General features: G+C 36.4%; 1 protein-coding gene across 1 annotated transcript in view; it reads right to left on the bottom strand.

Annotated features, from left to right (window-relative positions):
• The window catches only part of CRY1 (cryptochrome circadian regulator 1), an 83,376-nt gene that overhangs the window by 18,284 nt on the left and 43,557 nt on the right, over positions 1-21,535 (bottom strand). The window contains exon 2 of the mRNA XM_004743077.3: positions 12,272-12,380. Within this exon, the coding sequence (XP_004743134.1) occupies positions 12,272-12,380 (109 nt within the window). The remainder of the gene's footprint in view (positions 1-12,271; positions 12,381-21,535) is intronic.

The following is a 21,535-nucleotide window of genomic DNA, read 5'->3' as shown; positions in this document are numbered from 1 at the left end:
GGCTCGGGTCATGATCTCGGGGTCCTGGGATCGAGCCCTGCATCGGGCTCTCTGCTCAGCAGGGAGCCTGCTTCCCCCTCTTTCTGCCTGCCTCCTCTCTGCTTACTTGTGATTTCTCTGTCAAATAAATAAATAAAATCTTAAAAAAAAAAAAATTTAGGGACTTGGGCGCCTGGTGGCTCAGTCAGTTAAGCATTTGCCTTCGGCTCAAGTCATGATCCCAGGGTCCTGGGATAGAGTCCTGCATCAGGTTCCCTGCTCAGTGGGGAGTCTGCTTCTTCCTCTCCCTCTGTTGCTCACTCTCTGTATTTCTGTCAAATAAATAACTAAAATCTTAAAAAAAAAAAAAAAAAGTTTAGGAACCTGCCCAAGTTCACAAAGAACCAGAATACCTGGAGGATATTTATGTCTGCTGAATTTGTATCTGCTGATTCTAAGAATTGGTCTTTCACAAACTTTTTTTTTTTTTTTAAGATTTATTTATTTGAGAGAAAGAAAGAGCATGAGTCGGTGGGGAGCACAGGGAGAAGAAGACTCCCCAATGAGCAGGGAACCTGATACAATGGAGGGTTCAATTCCAGGACCCTGAGATCGTGACCTGAGCTGAAGGCAGATGCTTAACTGAGCCACCCACATGATCTTTCACAAACCTCTGATAGTTAATATGGTATATGTTGCTTTGTGGAGGTACTCTGTTTTTATTTATAATGTTTTTATTTCAGATTACCAAAAAATGTTAGCTGTGGAGAAATAGAGATAGTAATAATGTCAGATATTTATTGAGTTTCAGGTGCTATATCGATAAATTCTGTATACATCTCCTTATAGTGATTTTCAATGTAGAGACTATGACTTCAGGGAACTGTGATTTCCTAAGGGGGTAGTAACTTTTTTAATCTAAAATCTATTCTGATGTATCTTACAAGAAAAAAAAATAAACTGTAAGTCTACTATTATTTATTTCACTATATGGTAACACACTAATTCTCCAAACCTGTACAGTTTAGACAAAGGCTGTTCCCAACAGTGGGTTAAAAAAATACTACTATAAACCTTGCAGTGTATATCCTTATCTTTATGCATACATCTTAAACATTTTTGGGCATTTGATCTATTTTTCCTAGAAACAGTTCCTTAAAAAACAACAGATAAGCATATTTAAAATTTCGAAAGACACTGTCAAATTTTCCACCAGATATATTGTACTAATTCATACTCTCATCAGTAGTATACCAAAGTGCTTGCTCCCCATATACTTACCAGTAGTATGTTAAAGGTTTTTTAAAAACCAGTAACACATACATATGGTATACACAGAAAAACAGCACTCATTTTTAAAAATTTCCTTTCTTGAACATCTTGAAGAATGCATACCAAACTGTCAATAGCTGTTACCTTTAAATTTAGGAGCTCAAATTATTTTTGGTAATTATTTTTTATTTTACACACTGTTGCATTGTTCACATTTGTTAGTATGATCGTGTACTGTTTTTTGAAATTTAGAAATAAAATAAGACTAGGAAAGCATTATATTTGTTTTATAGTGAAACAGTATAGAGTAGTAGTTAAAAAACAAAGGATCTAAAGTAAGACCTCCTGAGTTCAAAGACTGGCTCAACTATTTTCATAAATGGCTAAACTCTTCATGTCTGCTTCTTCATCTATAAACTGAGTAGAATGTGAGTAATGTGCTTAGAGAGCACCTAGCACATAATAAACACTATGCGTTTGTTATAGTAAAATGAAAAAAAAGAAATCATTATGTTACAGGGCTGAAAGATTAAATAAGATAATGCCTGTAAATTCTTAAGGACATAGAACACAGTTAAATTCAATGAATGACAGCTATTATTACTAGCTATTTGTATTTTCTTTTTCTGTGAGTTGCAGGCTATGTTTGCTTGGTTTTCTATCACACTAAATTCTTCTCTTATGGACTTGTAAGAGCTGCCATATATGTTAAAACTTTTTTTCCTAAATAGTAGTTTGCAATTCCGATTTTTTTATAAATAATTTTTTAGTTTTTAGAGTTTAAGATAGAGTTTAAGTCAATAACATTTTTGAAAAAGAAGGAAACACAAGTCAGACACCTAAAGATCAAGATACAGACCACATTACTAGTAAAGGTAACTGCAGAAAAATTTCAGGGTTATGGGCAGGTAAGCCTGCTAATATTTTACCCCTAAATTAAACAGATTTACCTACCCAAGATAAGCAGCCCATCTCCTGCAGTATGGATTTATTGCATAGGAGAAGAGAACAGGATGTGTGCTCTCAGCAAGTGAGAAGAAAAGGCATAATCTGAGCTATACTCATACAATCTGAGCTACACTCACCTAGCTCCTTCTACTGCATTCCCCCGTGAAATCTTTCACTTCTTCCCTGGGGATAAATTAGTGAATATCTCTCTACAAGGGGTGGGGGGGGAAGCTAGGGAAAAGAAAGTTCCTCAAACATTAATTAAATTCATTTATACATCAAATATTATAATCTTTATTACAGGCCAGATATAATGCTAGGTCCCTCTCTCTTAGAGCTTACTGAAGAAAACTAGCAACACAGAGGTAAATTTAAAAAGTAAATACACGGGGTGCGTGGGTGGCTCAGCTTGCGTCATGATCCCAGGGTCCTGGGATTGAGCCCCAAGTCAGGTCCCCTGCTCAGCAGGAAGTCTGCTTTCCCTCTCCCACTCTCACTGCTTGCGTACCTGCTCTCATTATCTCTCTTTTTCTGTCAAATAAATAAAATCTTTTAATAAATAAAGAAATAAAAAGTAAATATAAAATAACCATCAGAAAAAAACAGAATGCTATGATAGAGAACATGGGAATTCTGGTAAGCTGATACGCTAATTATCTACTCTTTTTTTTCCCCAATTACGCTGGCAAGACTTTCAGTTAGTGATTAAAGTTTATATCCTTGCTTTTCTCCTGATTTTAGGTGGAAAGCAGTCACTATTTTGCCATTAAGAATGACATTAGCGGGGCGCCTGGGTGGCTCAGTGGGTTAAAGCCTCTGCCTTCGGCTCCAGTCATGATACTGGGGTCCTGGGATCGAGCCCCATGTCAGGCTTTCTGCTCCGCGGGAAGCCTGCTTCCTTCTCTCTCTCTCTCTGCCTGCCTCTCTGCCTACTTGTGATTTCTCTCTGTCAAATAAATAAAATCTTAAAAAAAAAAAAAAGAATGACATTAGCTATGTTTTAAATTAACAACTTTTATCAAATTAACATTTACCAGTTTTCTATTGCTAGTTTGGTTAAAGTTTTTTAAATCATAAATTGATGTTGAATTATGACCAATGCTCTTTCTTCATCTATTGAGATAACTGTAATAGCTTTACCTATATTCTGTTAACAGGAAGGTTCACCTTAGTTGATTTTTATAATGTTGAACCAACTTGGTATTCCTGGGCTAAACTAAATATTGCTTATTTCAATTTGTTAATATATTGTTAAGCGTATCTGAGGCTGCTTCTGGGGGGACATGTGGCTATTCTTTTTTCCTTAAAATTTCTTCAGCAGTTTTGCTAGTAGAGTATGGTATTAGAGTTAAGTTGGCCTCATAAAATAAGTGTTTTGGGGAAGTGTTCCCAACATTTTCCTATGTTTTCTGAAAAGTGTTATAAAACTGGTATGATTTTTCTCTCAAATATGTGATAGAATTCACAACCAAAGCCTTCTTGGGCCTGGAGTTTTATTTATGGGAAGGTTTTCAATCATAAATTCAGTTTCTTTAAGAGATATAGGGCTATTCACATTTTTCTTTTCTTCTGAGAATTTTATAACTTGTACTTTTTTTTTTAAGATTTTTTTTTTATTTATTAATTTGACAGAGAGAAATCACAAGTAGACGGAGAGGCAGCCAGAGAGAGAGAGAGAGAGATAGGGAAGCAGGCTCCCTGCTGAGCAGAGAGCCCGAAGCGAGACTCGATCCCAGGACCCTGAGATCATGACCTGAGCCGAAGGCAGCGGCTTAACCCACTGAGTCACCCAGGCGCCCCTATAACTTGTACTTAAGAAAATTTTCATTTTAGTTGAATAATTTATTAGCATGATATTTATAACATCCTTTATTATGCTTTTAAAAATTTGGAGACTCTCTAGTAATATCCCGCTTTTTATTCTGGATAAAAGTGATTTTTCCCCTTTTTACCCTGGCAGGAGAACCCATGCATTGAGGTGTGAATCAATATTGCTAGCAGTTTATCAAATCTTTTCGAAGACCCAGCTTTTGGCTTTGCTGACTGAATCAATCAGGGTTCAGTCAGGAAACAGAAACCGCATCAGCAATCTGAACAGGTAAAATCTAATGTAAAGAATTATTAGCATTTAAATATTCTCTTTAAATACAGCATTATCACAATGTAAAGGACCTAAAAGGAAAAAAAAAATCTTTTCAGAGACCCAGACAAGCTTTGGATTCACATTGAAAATACTACCTGTGTACAGGATGTGAGAAAGGAAACTAGAAAATGAGTTGCAATAATGAGATTTCTTTTATTTAGGCCTAGACTGAGCAGGACCGAGGCCATCTGCTCCTGTGATCAGAGGCCTAGGCTTAACTTTTCTAGCAACCATGAGCTAGAATTCTGTCCAGCTCAGGTAGCACCAGAAACGAGATGGACTAGGTTGTAGAAAAGGCCCTTTGCTTGACAAGATGATTAATGCTCAATGTTAATATTCAGCATTAAAAAACTTGGGATCAGCAGGAGTCAGAATTGTTGAGTTAATGGAGGGATGGACTTGGATGAAAAAACTAGTTTTTCAGATATCGTTTCTTGGCCTTTTGGCTAAGATCAGGTGAAGAAACTAGTTTTTCAGAAAAACCAATTATCTTGGGGGTTGGCCATCAGTTTGATAATTAGATTTAGATTCCTGGTTTGATCCCAAAGGCTAAAGTGTCTCTTATTGAGCAGCTGGAATCCACTTCCTAGGTGAGGCTCGACCCTTCCTGAGGAGGGAATGTGTAGTGCCCCCCTCCACCAGAAACTTGCAGGAAAATTCTTTTCCAGAGTCGAATTTGCAGTGAAGCTTCAGTCTTGTACTCAAGTGGCCAGCCGAAGGTGAGAAGTGGGGCTCAGCTTGGGAGTGTCTAGATCTCAGGTACTTAAAAGACTGTTTTGTGAGGCTAGGGGATGGGGGAAGACAAGGTCCTGTACTTAAGAACTCCCCTCCAAATGTAAAACCAAGCAAAACCGGGAATGAACAGGAGAGGCAGACTGGGTTCATCTTTTAAGTACAGGGCCTCACAGACTCAGGTGAGAGATTGGATAGGTAAACTGATGCTGGGCTACACTATCCAGTATGGTAGTCACTAGCCACAGAAGTGGTTTCTGAGCACTTGAAATGTAGCTAGTTAGAATAAAGATGTGCTGTAAGAATAAAATATACACTGGATTTCAAAGACTTCGTATTAAAAAGAGGTTAAAATAGCTTAAAATTTTAATAATTTTATATTGAAAGGAAAATATTTTTATATACTGCATTAAATAAAAATATGTATTTTTTAAAATAAAATATATTATTAAAATTAACTTCATCTGTTTCTTTTTACTTTTTTCAGTAAAAAATTTAGAATTACATATGTGGCTTCTGTCGTCTAAGGTGTCCAAAATTAGCAATTGCAGAATGCTGCTACCACCACTAAACGGAGGGAAAATAAGAAAACAATGAAATTAAGAACTTAGAAGAAAAGAATCCTCTACTGAGATTCACACCTCAATGCATGGGTTCTCCTGCCAGGGTAACACAAAACCTTCCCTGTAGAGAAGGAACTTGCCAAAGGGCAAGGCCAGACTGGTTCATAGGAACAGCACCCCAGGTGGCTAAGAAACTTCCTGCAGGTAGGTAAACTGGAACTGGTCTGTGCAAGTGGCCTATCAAGGGACAGAGAAATTTGCCAGAAGGTGTGGTTAGGCTGGGGCTTATCCAAAAGAGAGGCTTAGGTCTCCCACAAGCTCAATTCCCAGCTAATGTGCCAAGAAAAAAGCAAAAAGCACAAGGCTACCAATATGTAAAGCCCCTTCTTTCCTACTATGACTTTGCAGAGAACCACCACGAACATCTCTCAACAAAACCTAGTATCAAGCCAGCTGACAAAGGAGAAATGTCGACAGCATCCAGCTTCACTCTCACAAAGCAGGACTAAAGACGGGTGGATTAGAGCTGAGACAATAAACTGATTATCACAATTCATTTTCTCTATTGTTTGTCTGCCTTGTTTCGTTGATTTCTATTCTTGTTTATTTTTTTTTCTTCTGCTTACTTATAGGTTTGACTTGTTCTACTTTTTAAAAAGCTCTAACAAAGTACTGAAAGCTATTAATTTTCCTCTAAGCACTGTTGTAGCTGAATCCCATAAATTTTTTTTTAATGGCAAGTTGAATATTAGTATTTTAAAGAAATTACCCTAATATTAATACTATTTTTTAACAGAAGTATGTTGTGAATCCCATAAATTTTTGTATAGTTTCCACTACCAGTTATAAATACTTGTAATTCTCTTGCTATTCATTTTAATTCTATTGAAGTTAAAGGAAATATTCTGTAAGATGTCCGTAACTTGAAAAAAATTTTTTAAAGATTTATTTATTTATTTGACAGAGAGATAGAGAGAGAGAGCCCAAGTAAGCAGAGCAGCAGGCAGAGGGAGAGGGAGAAGCAGGCTCTCCACCAACCAGGGAGCCTGATGTGGGGCTCGACCCCAGGACCCTGGGATCATGACTTGAGCTGAAGGCAGCTGCTTAACCAACTGAACCTTCCAGGTGCCTCTGAAATTTATTGATAACTTATGTGGCTGAACATACAGTCTATCTTGGTGAATATTTTATATGTGTTAAAAAAAATGTGTATGAAAAAGTGCTCTACATCACTTGGCATCAGGGAAATACAAATCAAAACCACAAGGAGATACCACCTTACACAAGTCAGAATGGCTAAAATTAACAAGTCAGGAAATGACAGATTCTGACAAGGATGCGGAGAAAGGGGAACCCTCCTACACTCTTGGTGGGAACGCAAGCTGGTGCAGCCACTCTGGAAAACAGCATGGAGGTTCCTCAAAAAGTTGAAAATAGAGCTACCCTATGACCCAGAAATTGCACTACTGGGTATTTATCCTAAAGATACAAATGTAGTGATCCGAATGTTTATTGCTGCACATGCACCTGAATGTTTATAGCAGCAATGTCCACAATAGCCAAACTATGGAAAGAACCTAGATGTTCATCAACAGATGAATGGATAAAGAAGATGTGAGATATATGAGATATATGTGTGTGTATGTATATATACATACACACACACACACATACACACACACACACACACACACACACGGAATACTACGCAGCCATCAAAAGAAATGAAATCTTGCCATTTGCGATGACGTGGATGGAACTAGAGGATATTATGCTTAGCAAAATAAGTACATCAGAGAAAGACAAATATCATATGATCTCCCTGATATGAGGAAGTGGAGATGCAACATGGGGGTTTGGGGGATAGGAAAAGAATAAATGAAACAAGATGGGATCGGGAGGGAGACAAACCATAAGAGACTCTTAATATCACAAAACAAACTGAGAGCTGCCGGCAGAGGGGGTGGTAAGGAGAGGGTGGGGGGTTTATGGACATTGGGGAGGGTATGTGCAACGGTGAGTGCTGTGAAGTGTGTAAACCTGGCAATTCATAGACCTGTACCCCTGGGGCTAATAATACGTTATACATTAATAAAAAAAATGTATAGTTTGGGGGTGTAGTGTTCTGCAAATATTGTTATATCCAAATTGGTTGATAGCAATTCATATCACCTGTATCTTTATTAATTTTTGTATATTCTATCAATAACAGTTTATCAGTTTGAGATTCACATATTTTTATGCTGTTAGTTGGCACATATACATTTATAATATTTATATTTTCTTGTAAGATTACTCTTAATCTCTGGTAATTCTGTCTTGAATTCTACTTCCTTATGCTTACTCTTTCCAAAGTATATCTTTTTCAGTCTTTTTTATTTCAAACTGTTTATTAATTTTTTTTTATTTGAGTAGAGTTTGCAATCAGTTGACAGCCTGGCCAGACCTAGAGGATCTGAGAGAATCTCTCTCCCACATCTCAGATCTTGGTACAGGCTACTGAGTGGTCTTCTATCTCTACATGGTTTCCCCATTCCCTGCATGACACAAGAAGCATTCCAAAAGGGCAAAGGCAGAAGCTTCAAAGTTGCTTGAACCTTAGGATTGGGACTCAATGACTTTCTTGTCAGTTGGTCAAAATGAGTTATATGGCCAACCCAGATTTAAACTCAACCTTTTGATGGAACAAGGTGCAAAATGTTGTGAATTCACATATCACACCCCAGATACTTGCATGGCTCAGGTCTTCACATGTTTGCTCATATGTCATCTTAGAAGTGAAGCCTTCCATGATTCCATATAAAGTTATTACCCTTACCTCCCCTTGGAATTTAATATCCCACACTTCATTTTAGCACCTACCACCGCATGATGCTGCATATTTACTTGTTTATTATCTGCCTCCTTCCCACTATCATATAAGCTCTGCCAAGGTAGGAATGTCTTCTATTTGGTTCACTAGTATAACTCCACCACCTTGAACTCTGCCTTGTACATGGTAGTCACTCAATCAATCAATATCTGTTGAACAAATTCTCTTATTCAAACTAACATGTGCTATAAAATTTTAAGGCAAGAATCCAAAATAACTAAAAAAGCATAATACAAATTTTATGCATGTAAAATATTGGTGGCTTTAGAGAATATTTTGTTACACTTCAGGGAGTCCATCCATAAAGACTTTAGTCCTTGTTTCTTGGATATAATGAGAAAGTTTTAATGTTTAAACTCTTCATAAAAAGGTTCTTCTGGGCCTAGAATGTACATGGTCTTGGTAGCTTACCATATGTGGAAGCTGCAAGATTTAACTGCATAATAATAATAATTTATGTAAGATTCATATGATTAATAGTGTATCCAAGTTTTGCATACATTAGTGTCTGCTAAGTTTATCATTTGTTTAGAACATAAAAAGAAGTTTAAAAAAAAAGTCTTATATTAAGCTCAGAATTTAACTGGGAAAAATTCTAAGCAGAAAACACATCAGGGCGCCTGGGTGGCTCAGTTGGTTAAGCCGCTGCCTTCGGCTCAGGTCATGATCCCGGGGTCGTGGGATCGAGTCCCACATCGGGCTCCTTGCTCAGTGGAGAGCCTGCTTCTCTCTCTGACTCTGCCTGCCTCTCTGCCTGCTTGTGCACTCTTTCTCTCTCTCTCTAATAAATAAATAAATAAAATCTTTAAAAATAAAACAAAACACATCAGAAGAAACAACAGTTTATCAGACATATATATATAAATATGTGCTTACAAAAAAAGTAAAAATGCTCTGACCCCATCTCTAAATCTACTCAATATAAATAGAATAAGGAAGTCCTATGGAAAGGAGAAGATATATACTAGACTATCAGTACTGGAACCACTCTCACCACTCCAATCAACGAAAGCACTGTTATCGGGTTTAAAACAGTTTCACCTTCCAAGTGGGAAACAGGATTACCCACGTATTAAAAATTCTATTTTCTGTACTACAATAAGATAACCAGAGACATTAATGTAAATCAGTCAGCGGGTTACCGACAAAAGAATCTTTTCCCTTAGAGGAAAAGGGGCGTGAGGCTGAAGGGGTGGGGAGGAGACCTGCTTTTTATTGTAGATCCTTTTAGGCTTTTTTTTAAACACATGCATATAGCACCTCTTGACAAAAAGTAAAAATAAAAACACCAACGTAATAAAAAAAAGGAATTAATTCCCTCCGTGGCTCTAGACATAGTATAGAATCTGAAAGGAAGTTTTCATAAGTGGTATTTTACACAGTACGTAGCCCAAGGGAAAATCAGAATAAAATGGTAAGCACTTGATATGCTTTATGTGTTACATGCATCTGTATTTTATGGCCCATGTGGAAATCACTGCTTCTCTGCCTAACTGACAAAGACTGGGACAGCACCTAAATGCAGAAGGTAGTTTAATCCAATAATGTTAATTTAGGTAAAAGAAAGCTCGAAACAAAGAACATAAAAGATTTGCTGACTTAAAACAATTGTTTTTTAAAACAAGTAATTACAAGTTTTGTGATTGTATTTTTTTGTCATAATTCCATTACAGTTAACATACCTGTTACATTAGTTTCAGGAGTACAATATAGTGATTCAACAATTCTAAACATTACCAGTGCTCATCACAAGGGCACTCCTTAATCCCCATCACTTATTTCACCCATGCCCTTACCCCAGGCCTCCTCTGGTAACCATAAGTTTGTTCTCTATAGTTAAGAGTCTGTTTTTGATCCCTCTCTTTCTCTTTTTTCCTTTGCTCATTCATTTTGTTTCTTAAATTCCACATATGAATGACATCATTTGGTATTTGTCTCTCTTTCACTTGCTTTGCTTATTAGCATTATACTCACCAGCTCCATCCATGTTGTTGGAAATGGCAAAATTTCATTCTTTTTTTATGACTGAATAATATTCCACTGTATACAGACACCACAACCTCTCCATCCATTCATCTATCAATGGACACTTAGGCTCTTCCATACTTCGGCTATTGTAAAAAATGCTGCTATATATGTAGGGGTGCATATATGCCTTTGAATTAGTGCTTTATATTTTTTGTGTAAATACCCAGTAGTGCAATTAATGGATTATAGGATAGTTCTAGTTTTACTTTTGAGGAATTTCCATATAGTTTACCATAGCTGGCTGCACCAGTTTGCATTCCCACCAACAGTGTAAGAGGGTTCCTTTTTCTCCATATTCTTAAAACACTTGTTGTTTAAGTTTTGTTATTTTAAAGCAACTAAAGTTCTCTTAGGCTTCATTTTATTTATACCACATAGATTCAGAGATACACACACTTTTACACTCATTAGTTATTGATAAACTATTACACCATTGTTTCTAATGTGCTTTCTACTCAGAATTCCTACATGCACCTAAAGTTAAATTCTGACTCTAAGTAGCCATAGTAGTAAAACATACTTTAATAAAGTAAATCTTCACTAGCCAAAACTGTTGCATTAGTGAAATCCTGAACATTAATACCAGTGAAAAAGATTAGGTAGTGTTATTTGGCTCCCAGCACTGGGAACATTTTCATTCAAGGAAAGGAACTATTCTCTTCTGCATTAGAAATAGGAACATTACTATAAAAAAAATTTGATGAATCAAATAGCTGCAAAAAAAAAAATCAGATATACATTAGGAATTCTAACAGTAGGAAAGAGAAAGAGATGGATAAAAAAGACAAAACCAGGAATCAGCTTCTGGTCTGAGCACTTCCATGTGCTAGCTATATGACCTTAGTCAACTCTTTTAACCTCTCCAGGACTAATTTTTTCAATTGGGAAAAAAAAAAGGGAGACATAAGATTAGGAGATTTAAGATTCTACCAAGTTTTAAAAAAACCCCACAAAACTCCAGTTTTGTATTATTAGTAGCTTGTTGTTCATTATAGCCTTTGGACCCAAAAAGTCCTCTTCTAAGAATTATCCCCCAAATGTGCTAGCACATGTGAGCAAAGATATTTGTATTTGGACAGGGATGTTCACTGACAGCATTATCTGTATTAGCAAAGGCCTGTGGAAAATGACCAAATGTTCAGTAGAAAGCTTGTTAACAAAATCATAGCATACCTACACAATGGAATACTACGAAGCCATTTAAAAGACTGAGGGAGCAGTAGGAAACAACCTCTAAAATACATGGCCATGCAACTAAAGCATGACACAGATGGTGTAGAATATAGTGCACTTACCTTTATTATTAAAAGGGGGGATGGTAACATACACAAAAATGCAAATTTATATATATAGATGGATCTACAGGTATTATAATATATATATATGTTATATATAATGTGTTAAATACATACACATTGATACATGCACATATATATTCTTACTAATGCAAAAAATATTTGTAATGCATATACAAGAAACAGGTAGTAATTGTTGCTTCTGGGGGGGGGGGACTAGCAATTTAAGGCAGAAGAAAGATTTAAGTTTTCATTGCAAACTACTTTTTTTGCAGTCTTGATTCTACCATATAGAACTTTTATTAAATTAAAAAAAGAAATTTTTATTTAAAAATACTTGTATTTCACATACTTTAAATTACCTCAAATACCTTACTCAGCAAATATGTGTCTTCTCTGAAAAAAGATTATTATTTTAAGCAAAGATTTTTCAGATTACCTTAAAAAGTCTGGGAAACACATCTGCTGGCTGTCCACGAATGACAAACAAACGAGAGTTTAATTTTCGTAGATTGGCATCAAGGTCTTCAAGACACTGAAGCAAAAATCTACAGAGAAAAATATTAAAATTTTTAAACATGTATATTTAGAAGATACAAAGTATTACAAAATCATGTCATTCTAAAAATTGACATGCTAGCCCCATAATTTTATTGCCTCTTATTATCTTATTTCTAACTGGTCTGTAAATTACTCTTTCCAGAAATCATACTTACCATTTTTTAATAACAAACAAGTTTCTCAGTATTTTAATGAAATTCCTAAATTAAATCACTAACTTCCATTAATTAATAGTAAATGAATGGTAGCAATATTTAATTTGTAAGCATCAAAATTATATAAATTAAATGAATTGATTTTATTGATGAAATGAACTCAAGTTCAAACAGAAAAACCTCCTTGAAAAATCTAGAACACTTTTCTAATAAAAAAATGGAAATATCCTATTTAATCACTCTGAGCAAGTGAATAATTTAAGAATTTGAGTACTAAAGGATACTATAATCATCTATGAGAGAGAAAACATGCCTATTTTCAAGTTTCTTATCTAATTAAGGAAACTGATAATAAATACACATGAAAGTATGTGGCATAACTCTGAGTGCAGAGAATGTCAGGTTAATTAAAAAAGAAATATTTCATGAGACAGGTGGACTTTTCTCAATGAAATAAGTACTAAGAAGGCTTACCCATGATAGTTATGTTGGAAAATTCTGAGGCAGTACCAGAAGACTGCTCACTGTGCATCTTTATTGTGAAGAAATGGAGCAGTCTCCAAGAGCATTTCTAAAAGAGAGGTCATCCCTAGAAAATCCAACCTCACTATCTGCCTCATGCTAATTTCTCTAACATTTCATCTAGATTCCCTTCCCTTCAGCTGGACAGATTTTTTCCTCTTTACTGTGCTTCTTTTATGTATCTGATCTTAAGGTTAAATATTTGTCTGCCTTTTCCACAAGTCATATGTTCTCTGAGAATAGTGATTGTGTTTCCTTGTGAGAAGTCAGAAATGCACTGTCCAATATGGTAGCCACTATGCACATATAGCCAAAATTAACAATTCAGTTTATCAGTCATACTTGCTGTATTTCAAGGCCTCTCAACAGTCACATGTGTGCCAATTAGTTACCATACTGGACAGCATAGGTGAACATCTCTACTGCTGCAGAAAGTTCTACCAAACATCATTATTCTAGGAGGCTATTCAGTTCAGATCATTTCCTTATTCTGATCCCATAAATTCATCAAGAAAGTTTTGTTAATTTTTATAGTTGCAGTTATTACTGACATCAGTACACCTAGTCAAGTTTGATATTCTTTCCATTTAGGAGTCATCATCTCTATGGGTGTGGGGACTCAGGAGGACTCCCATTATATCACCTTTATTTATTTATTTTTTTAAAGATTCTATTTCTTTATTTGCCAGAGAGCAGCGAGTGAAAGCACAAGTAGGGGCGGAGCAGCAGGCAAAGGGAGAAACAGGCAGTGAGCAAGGAGCCCAACGCAGAACTCAATCCCAAAACCCTGGGATCATGACCTGAACCAAAGACAAGACACTTAACGGAAGGAACCACCCAGGCATCTCCCATTGTATCACCTTTAGGTAGGTGCACAATTGTCTTTAAACAAATAGGAAAACAAACCTTTCTATTTTCACATTTATATTTCACCTCATCACTATTCTGCTTGGGTTTCGAGCCACCACCCTAACACTGACCCCTACCCCAACCTCTCGCTACAAACATGCAAATACTTTGGGCTGGGGGGGGGGCGCAGGGGGATTGTTAATGTTATACCAATACAAAAGTACTTGAATTTTACAAAATTATCCATAACTATGAATAATTTATCATATTGATGGTGATAAATGTTTATTAGGAAACATCTAGTTTTACGTATTTGCTTGGCAAGAGTTTTTAGACACTGTAGTAGATAAAAATTAAGAGATTAAATGAACTAGCAACTCTAAGTTTTCTTAAATTTAAACAGTTGGGGGAAATTGGAAAGGGAGGTGAACCATGAGAGACTATGGACTCTGAAAAACAATCTGAGGTTTTTGAAGGGGCGGTGGGGTGGGAGGTTGGGGGAAACAGGTGGTGGGTATTAGAGAGGGCACGGATTGCATGGAGCACTGGGTGTGGTGCAAAAACAATGAATACTGTTATGCTGAAAATAAACAAATTAATTAATTAAAAAAAAGAATAAAGCTTTACATAACTTTGAAAAAAAAAAAAACAAAAACCCCAAACTAAAATGTCCTGGAAGGATAATCCACCCAAGCACCCCTGGAGAGTACATTTTTAACAAGAACATATTTTCAGATCTTCTCTTAATATGGCATATTACTATACCCATTTGGAGGCTCAGTTAATAATACTATTAACTACATGCAACAGGTTACTTTTTAAAGGCCACACAGTAGTAAAATTCACATCTCTTTGCATAATTGTATTACCTATGTAGAAGCACAGTTTTCCTGTTATTTAATTGAATTACTAATTGCATCACTTCAAAATAAATAGAAAGAGTACTAAGTAAGCAAATATACTTCTTCACTTTAAACATATTAAAGACTTAAAAAAAAAAAACCTCCAGAGATAACTAACTTATTGTTATTAGAAAAAAATTACATGCATTGAGTTTCCTTATACCATTTCCAACGATGATTTCAACATGAATCAACAGAAATAGTTTCTTAAAGTAGGTCATTACTATAGCAACCAGTGGGTGGTTTGGTATACTCCCCGTCACAATGACCTACTTTCCAGCCTGTGCTAGAATAGCTTTATATAACCAGAATTTCTAGTTCTGTCTATAAAATAGTCTAAAAAAGGCAATGATGAGATACAACACAATCCCACAGTTGTTGAAAACAAGGCATGCAAATTAACACGTATCATACCAGAATAAAACCATCTGGTTCTGCACTTTAGTTTATAAAATATATCTTATCATATGCTCAAAGATGAAAAATACACTTAGAATATCTAAATCAAAACAATTCACCACTGGGGTGCCTGGGTGGCTCAGTCAAAGCCGGGTTAAAGCCTCTGCCTTCAGCTCAGGTCATGATCCCAGGGTCCTGGTGGGATCAAGCCCTACATCGGGCTCTCTGCTCAGCGGGGAGCCTGCTTCCCGCTCTCTCTCTCTGCCTGCCTCTCTGCCTACTTGTGATTTCTGTCAAATAAATAAATAAACTCTTAAAAAAAAATTCACCACTGATCCTGAAGAACAAATTTAAAGACTATAAATTAAAATAATTAAAAACACATGTAAAAAAAAATCTTTTGTCCTCTGCATGAAACGAGTCAAATTTTAAAAATTAAAGTCCTGGACATATTAATTATAATAAAGAAAGTATGTAAAGAATGTTAGTCATTAACCCAAGTCAATGGCATTTTATTAAAAAATTTTAAAATTATAAATAGCACTTTGTCTCTCTATAAATTGAATAAAGTCTACATATACTTTTTTCTAGTTTATAACAAATTTTTGGTGTTTTCATCTAACTTAATCATTATTCTAATTGTCAGAATATTTTGTGATACACATTTTCTCTAAAAAGGCTCATTTGGTTAAGCGTCTCCCTTTGGATGGCTCAGGTCATGACCCTGGGGTCCTGGAAAGGAGCCCAATGTCATTGGGCTCTACCCTCCCTCTCCCTCTGTCCATCCATTCTGCTCATGTTCTCTCTTTTTCAAATACATAAAATCTTAAAAGAGAGAGAGAGAGAGAATAGTTTAATGTTCAATAAAAATTAAATGTATATTTTTAAAGTAAATTTACTTTGCCAAGCTCTAATGGTTATAAATCAGTGAATGTATAACATGACACAATGTTGCTTTTTAAAAAAAAAATATTTTTATTTATTTGAGATAGAGGGTGAGCAAGAGCGAGTGAGAGAGAGAGAGAGAGAGAGAGAGAGCGAGCACAGGCCTGGAGAGACAGAAGGAAAGAGAGAAACAGAGAGCCCGACGCAGGGCTTGATTCCAGGTCCCTGGGATCATGACACTTAACTATCTGAGCTATCCAGGTGCCCCACAACGTTGTTTTTTATAATAAATATTTTGCAGTGCCTCCTTCTAAATTCTGAAATTTAAATCAAAATTTAAAAAGAAATTTATAGATAAAAGTAGCATATTTATGTGTATAAATTTAAAGCATTAATATAATGCTTTACTGTAATATATGGTAGAAATGTCAGGAAGGTCATTTATATTTTAAAAAGAAATAACATGTATTTCCAAATGTAAATATCTGAGTATGACAAAACAGTTAATTAATTCGATGCCTACATCTACATCCAGAATCGTTTTAAAAATTCAATAGCTACAGGGGCGCTTGGGTGGCTCAGTGGGTTGGGGCCTCTGCCTTCAGCTCGGGTCATGATCCCGGGGTCCTGGGATCGAGCCCTGCGTTGGGCGCTCTGCTCGGCGGGGACCCTGATTCCTCCTCTCTCTCTGCCTGCTTCCCTGACTACTTGTGATCCCTATCAAATAATTAAATAAAATAGTTTTTTAAAAAAATTTTAAAAATTCAATAGCTACAAAAACAGACTGATATATTTGTATTAATGGTGACTCAAACACCATGAGTGGTACTGCCTTTGGTGACATGACTTTTGGTAATGTTGAGCAAGACTTAGTAAAATTCTGGACAAAACAAAGTATAATTTTTCCTTGATTTACAAAGGTGATAAATATGTTATAGGAAAACTCAGTATATATCTTTCATAAGAATATACATATATATTTCATAAGAAATACCTAGCATTTATATATAAAAATGGATTTAAGCTCAGATTCAGAGAATTGGAAGTTTTTCACTTACAAGAACCCTCTGGTAGAATATTTGAAAGTTACTGGGACTCAAGACAACAATTTATCTTGAGAGACTATCCTGAGCACTACAAGTCTTTCATTCTTAGTCTCTCTTCACTAATTCCACTAGAGCCCTCTAATCATTGTGATAAGCAAAAATGTACCCACAAATTCCTACAATACCTCTAAAGAGTGATATTATTCATTATTCACATAATTTCACTGATTTGAGAGATACAAGTAACAGGAGTGTCCAATACGCAAGGAGCCGAAAATCTAGAAAAGAAATTTAAAAATATACATGATGTATGAGACTATAACAGAACCTTCCAGGTAGAATGCAACTTATATGGTAAGAGATCTGTATGGATAATGTTAATATAGCTTTAAAAAATCAAGAGGGAGAAGTCATTTCTGGATTTCTCTTTTTGAGATGATGGAAAATTTAGGCCAAAATTTCAAAGATGCTGATTGTAAAGGAGAAGCCTTCCAATATTAGTATGATTTTAATAGCTGTAGATAGGGAGGGAGAATTACTGGCCCTTAGACTATAACCTCCTTAAAGACTGGGACTTGATCTCTCTCCCTCTGCCTGTCATTCCCCCTGCTTATGCACATGCTCTCTTTTCTCTCTCTCAATCTCTGACCAAAAAAAAAAAAAAAAGATGGACTAGATCTCGTTTACCACTTTCCAGTGCCTAGACATGCATAACATATAGCAGAAGTTCAAAAAATATTTATCTAGCAAACAACCAAATAAATATTCATAAATACCAAATTCATGAAGGCAAGAGAAAGGGATTTCTTTCAAGTTTTAATTTAAATTCTACTTAGTTAACATACATTAGTTTCAGGTATACAATATAGTGACTCAACACTTCCATACAACACCCAGGGCTTATCACAAGTGCACTCCTTAATCCGTATCACCTAGTTAACTCATCCCCCCATTCCCCCCCACTTCTGGTAACAGTTTGTTCTCTATAGTTAAGAATTGTTTCTTAAAAAAAAAAGTTTCTGGGTTTGCCTCTCTCTTCCCCCCCTTTGCTTATTTGCTTTGTTTCTTCAATTACACATATGAGTGAAATCATATGGTATTTGTCTTTCTCTATTTCAATTAGCATAATACTTTCACTCCATCCATGCTGTTGCAAATGGCAAGATTTTGTTCTTTTTAAGGCTGAGTAATATTTCATTGTGTGTGTATGCATGAATGCACATGTGTGTATACCACTTCTTCTTTATCCATTCATCAGTCAATGGGCACTTGGGCTGCTTCCAAATTTGGCTAATATAGATAATGCTGCTATAAACATCTAAGTGCATGTATCCCTTCAAATCAGTATTTTTGTATTTTCTGGATAAATACCTAGTAGTGCAATTGCTGAATTTTAGGGTAGTTCTAGTTTTAATTTTGAGGTAGTACTATTTTTCACAATGGCTGCACCAGTTTGCATTTCCACTAAGAGTGCAAGAGGGTCCCCTTTTCTCCACATCCCCATCAATACTTGCTGTTTCCTGTGTTTTTGACTTTAGCCATTCTGACAGTTGTGAGGGGGTATCTCCTTATAGTTTTGATTTGCAGTTCCCTGATAATGAGTGATACTGAGCATCTTCTCATGTGTCTGTTGGCCATCTGGAAGTTGTCTTTGGAAAAATTTCTGTTCGTGTCTTCTACCCATTTTTAACTGGATTATTTGGTTTTGGGTGTTGAGTGTTATAAGTTCCTTCTATATTTTGGATACCAACCCTTTATCAGATATGTCATTTACCATTATCTTCTCCCATTCCACAAGGTGATTTTTTTATTTTGTTGACTGCTTTGCAGAAGCTTTTTATTTTGATAAAATCCCAATTGTTTATTTTTTGCTTCTATTTCCTTTGCCTCAGGAGACATATCTAGAAAGTTGCTATAGCCAATATTAAAGAGGTTGATACTGCATATGCTCCTCTGGGGCCGTTATGGTTTCACGTATCACATTTAGGTCTTTAATCCATTTTGAATTTATTTTTGTGTACTGTATAAGAAAGTGTTGCAGTTTCATTCTTTTGCATGTTGCTGTCCAGTTTTCCCAACACCATTTGTTGAAGAGATGGTCTTTTTCCTGTTGGATATTCTTTCCTGCTGTCAAAGACTAAATGTTCATTTCTGAATTTTCTTTTTTTTTTTTTAAAGATTTTTATTTATTTATTTGAGAGACAGTGAGAGAGAGCATGAGAGGCGAGAAGGTCAGAGGGAGAAGCAGACTCCCCATGGAGCCGGGAGCCTGATGCGGGACTCGATCCCAGGACTCTGGGACTGTGACCTGAGCCAAAGGCGGATGCTCAACCAACTGAGCCACCCAGGTGCCCCTCATTTCTGATTTTTCTATCTGTTCCACTGATCTACATATCTATTTTTATCCCAGTACCACACTGTTTTAATTAGTACAGCTTTGTAATATAACTTGAATTCCAGCACTGTGATGTCTCTGGCTTTGTTTTTCTTTTTCAAGGTTGCTTTGGCTATTAAGGGTCTTTTATGTTTCCACACAAATTTTAAGATTGTTTGTTCTAGTTCTGTGAAAAATGCTGTTGGTATTTTGATAGGGATTGCATTATTGCTTTGGTAGTGTAGATATTTTAACAGTATTTGTTCTTCCATTCCATGAGCATAGAATGTCTTTCCATTCCTTTGTGTCATCTTCAGTTTCTTTCATTAGTGTTTTACAGTTTTCAGAGTACAGGCTTTTTGCCTCTTTGGTTAGCTTTATTCCCAGGTATCTTATTGATTTTGGTACAACTGCAAATGGGATTGATTCCTTAACTAGTAGAAAGGGATTTTTTTTTTTTTTTTAAAGATTTTATTTATTTATTTGTCAGAGAGAAAGCGAGCAAGATCGAGCACAGGCAGACAGAGTGGAAGGCAGAGTCAGAGGGAGAAGCAGGCTCCCTGCGGAGCAAGGAGCCCGATGTGGGACTCGATCCCAGGACGCTGGGATCATGACCTGAGCCGAAGGCAGCTGCTTAACCAACTGAGCCACCCAGGCGTCCCTAGAAAGGGATTTTTAAGACTTGTGCCAATAGTACCAGAATGAACATTCTCTGAATGTCTGTACTAGGTACTTTACATATATTTCCAGTAACTTTACAATAAACTATCTCATTTAAAAAATGATGAATCTAAAACTCATTAAGGACATATTCTGAAGTAACTCAGCTAAACAATAAAAATTTTAATTTGGATATGTCTGATCCTAAACCCATGTTCTTTGTACTATATAATGCCACTTTCCTACAGGGTATATAATAATCTAAAATGTTTTAGGGAAACTAGTCTGACAGTTTTAAAGACATAAAAAAGATGGCCACGAGCGCCTGGGTGGCCCAGTGGGTTAAGCCTCTGCCTTCGGCTCAGGTCATGGTCCGGGGTCCTGGGATCAAGCCCTGCATCAGGCTTTCTGCTCAGCAGGGAGCCTGCTTCCCCCTCTCCCTCTACCTGTTGGTCTTTCTGCCTACTTGTGATCCCTCTCTCTCTCTCTCTCTCTGTAAAATAAATAAATAAATAAAACCTTAAAAAAAAAAAAAAAAAAGATGGCCAGAAAAGAGGTTTTTTTTTTTTTGTCTTCAAGATGATGGACAAGCAAATGTAATATGGGACACCTGGGTAGCTCAGCTGGTTAAGCATCTGCCTTCAGCTCAGGTCATGATCCCAGGGGTCTGGGATTGAGTCCCACATTGGGCTGCCTGCTGCTCCCTCTCCTTGTGCACTCAATCTCTCTCTGTGTGTCAAACAAATAAATATATCTTTAAAAAAAGTAAAGTTATTTCTCACTCATGCTATACATCGATTGCAGATCAAGGCATTTCTCTCACATTTAATTGGTCAAAGCAGGTCACATGGCCAAGCTAGACTTCAAGAAAGCTGAAAGTACAAAATAAACTTCCTGCAGGAAGAGACACCAAAGAACGGTAAACAGAATAACATCTACCATAATACATAAACCAAATATTGGTATCTATGTACCACATGGTGAATTTCTTTTTTTTTTTTTTAAAGATTTTATTTATTTATTTGACAGACAGAGATCACAAGCAGGCAGAGAGAGAGAGAGAGAGAGGAGGAAGCAGGCTCCCTGCTGAGCAGAGAGCCCGATGCGGGACTCGATCCCAGGACCCTGAGATCATGACCTGAGCCGAAGGCAGCGGCTTAACCCACTGAGCCACCCAGGTGCCCCACATGGTGAATTTCTTAATGGTGTATTATAGCAGCACATTAGAACTAACTCTGTGGGCGGGAGCAGGGAAAAGGGGACATAAGACGGATGAGAGGGCATGTGTAAGAAAACATTTGAGCAGAGTTTGGAATCAACAGGTTGTTGATAATATAGGAAAGGACAATC

This window comes from Mustela putorius, unplaced genomic scaffold (assembly GCF_011764305.1).
Source record: "Mustela putorius furo isolate JIRA1106 unplaced genomic scaffold, ASM1176430v1.1 tig00000738_pilon_pilon_pilon, whole genome shotgun sequence".
Taxonomy (NCBI): Eukaryota; Metazoa; Chordata; class Mammalia; order Carnivora; family Mustelidae; genus Mustela; species Mustela putorius.
This window is presented reverse-complemented; position numbering and strand designations above follow the sequence as displayed.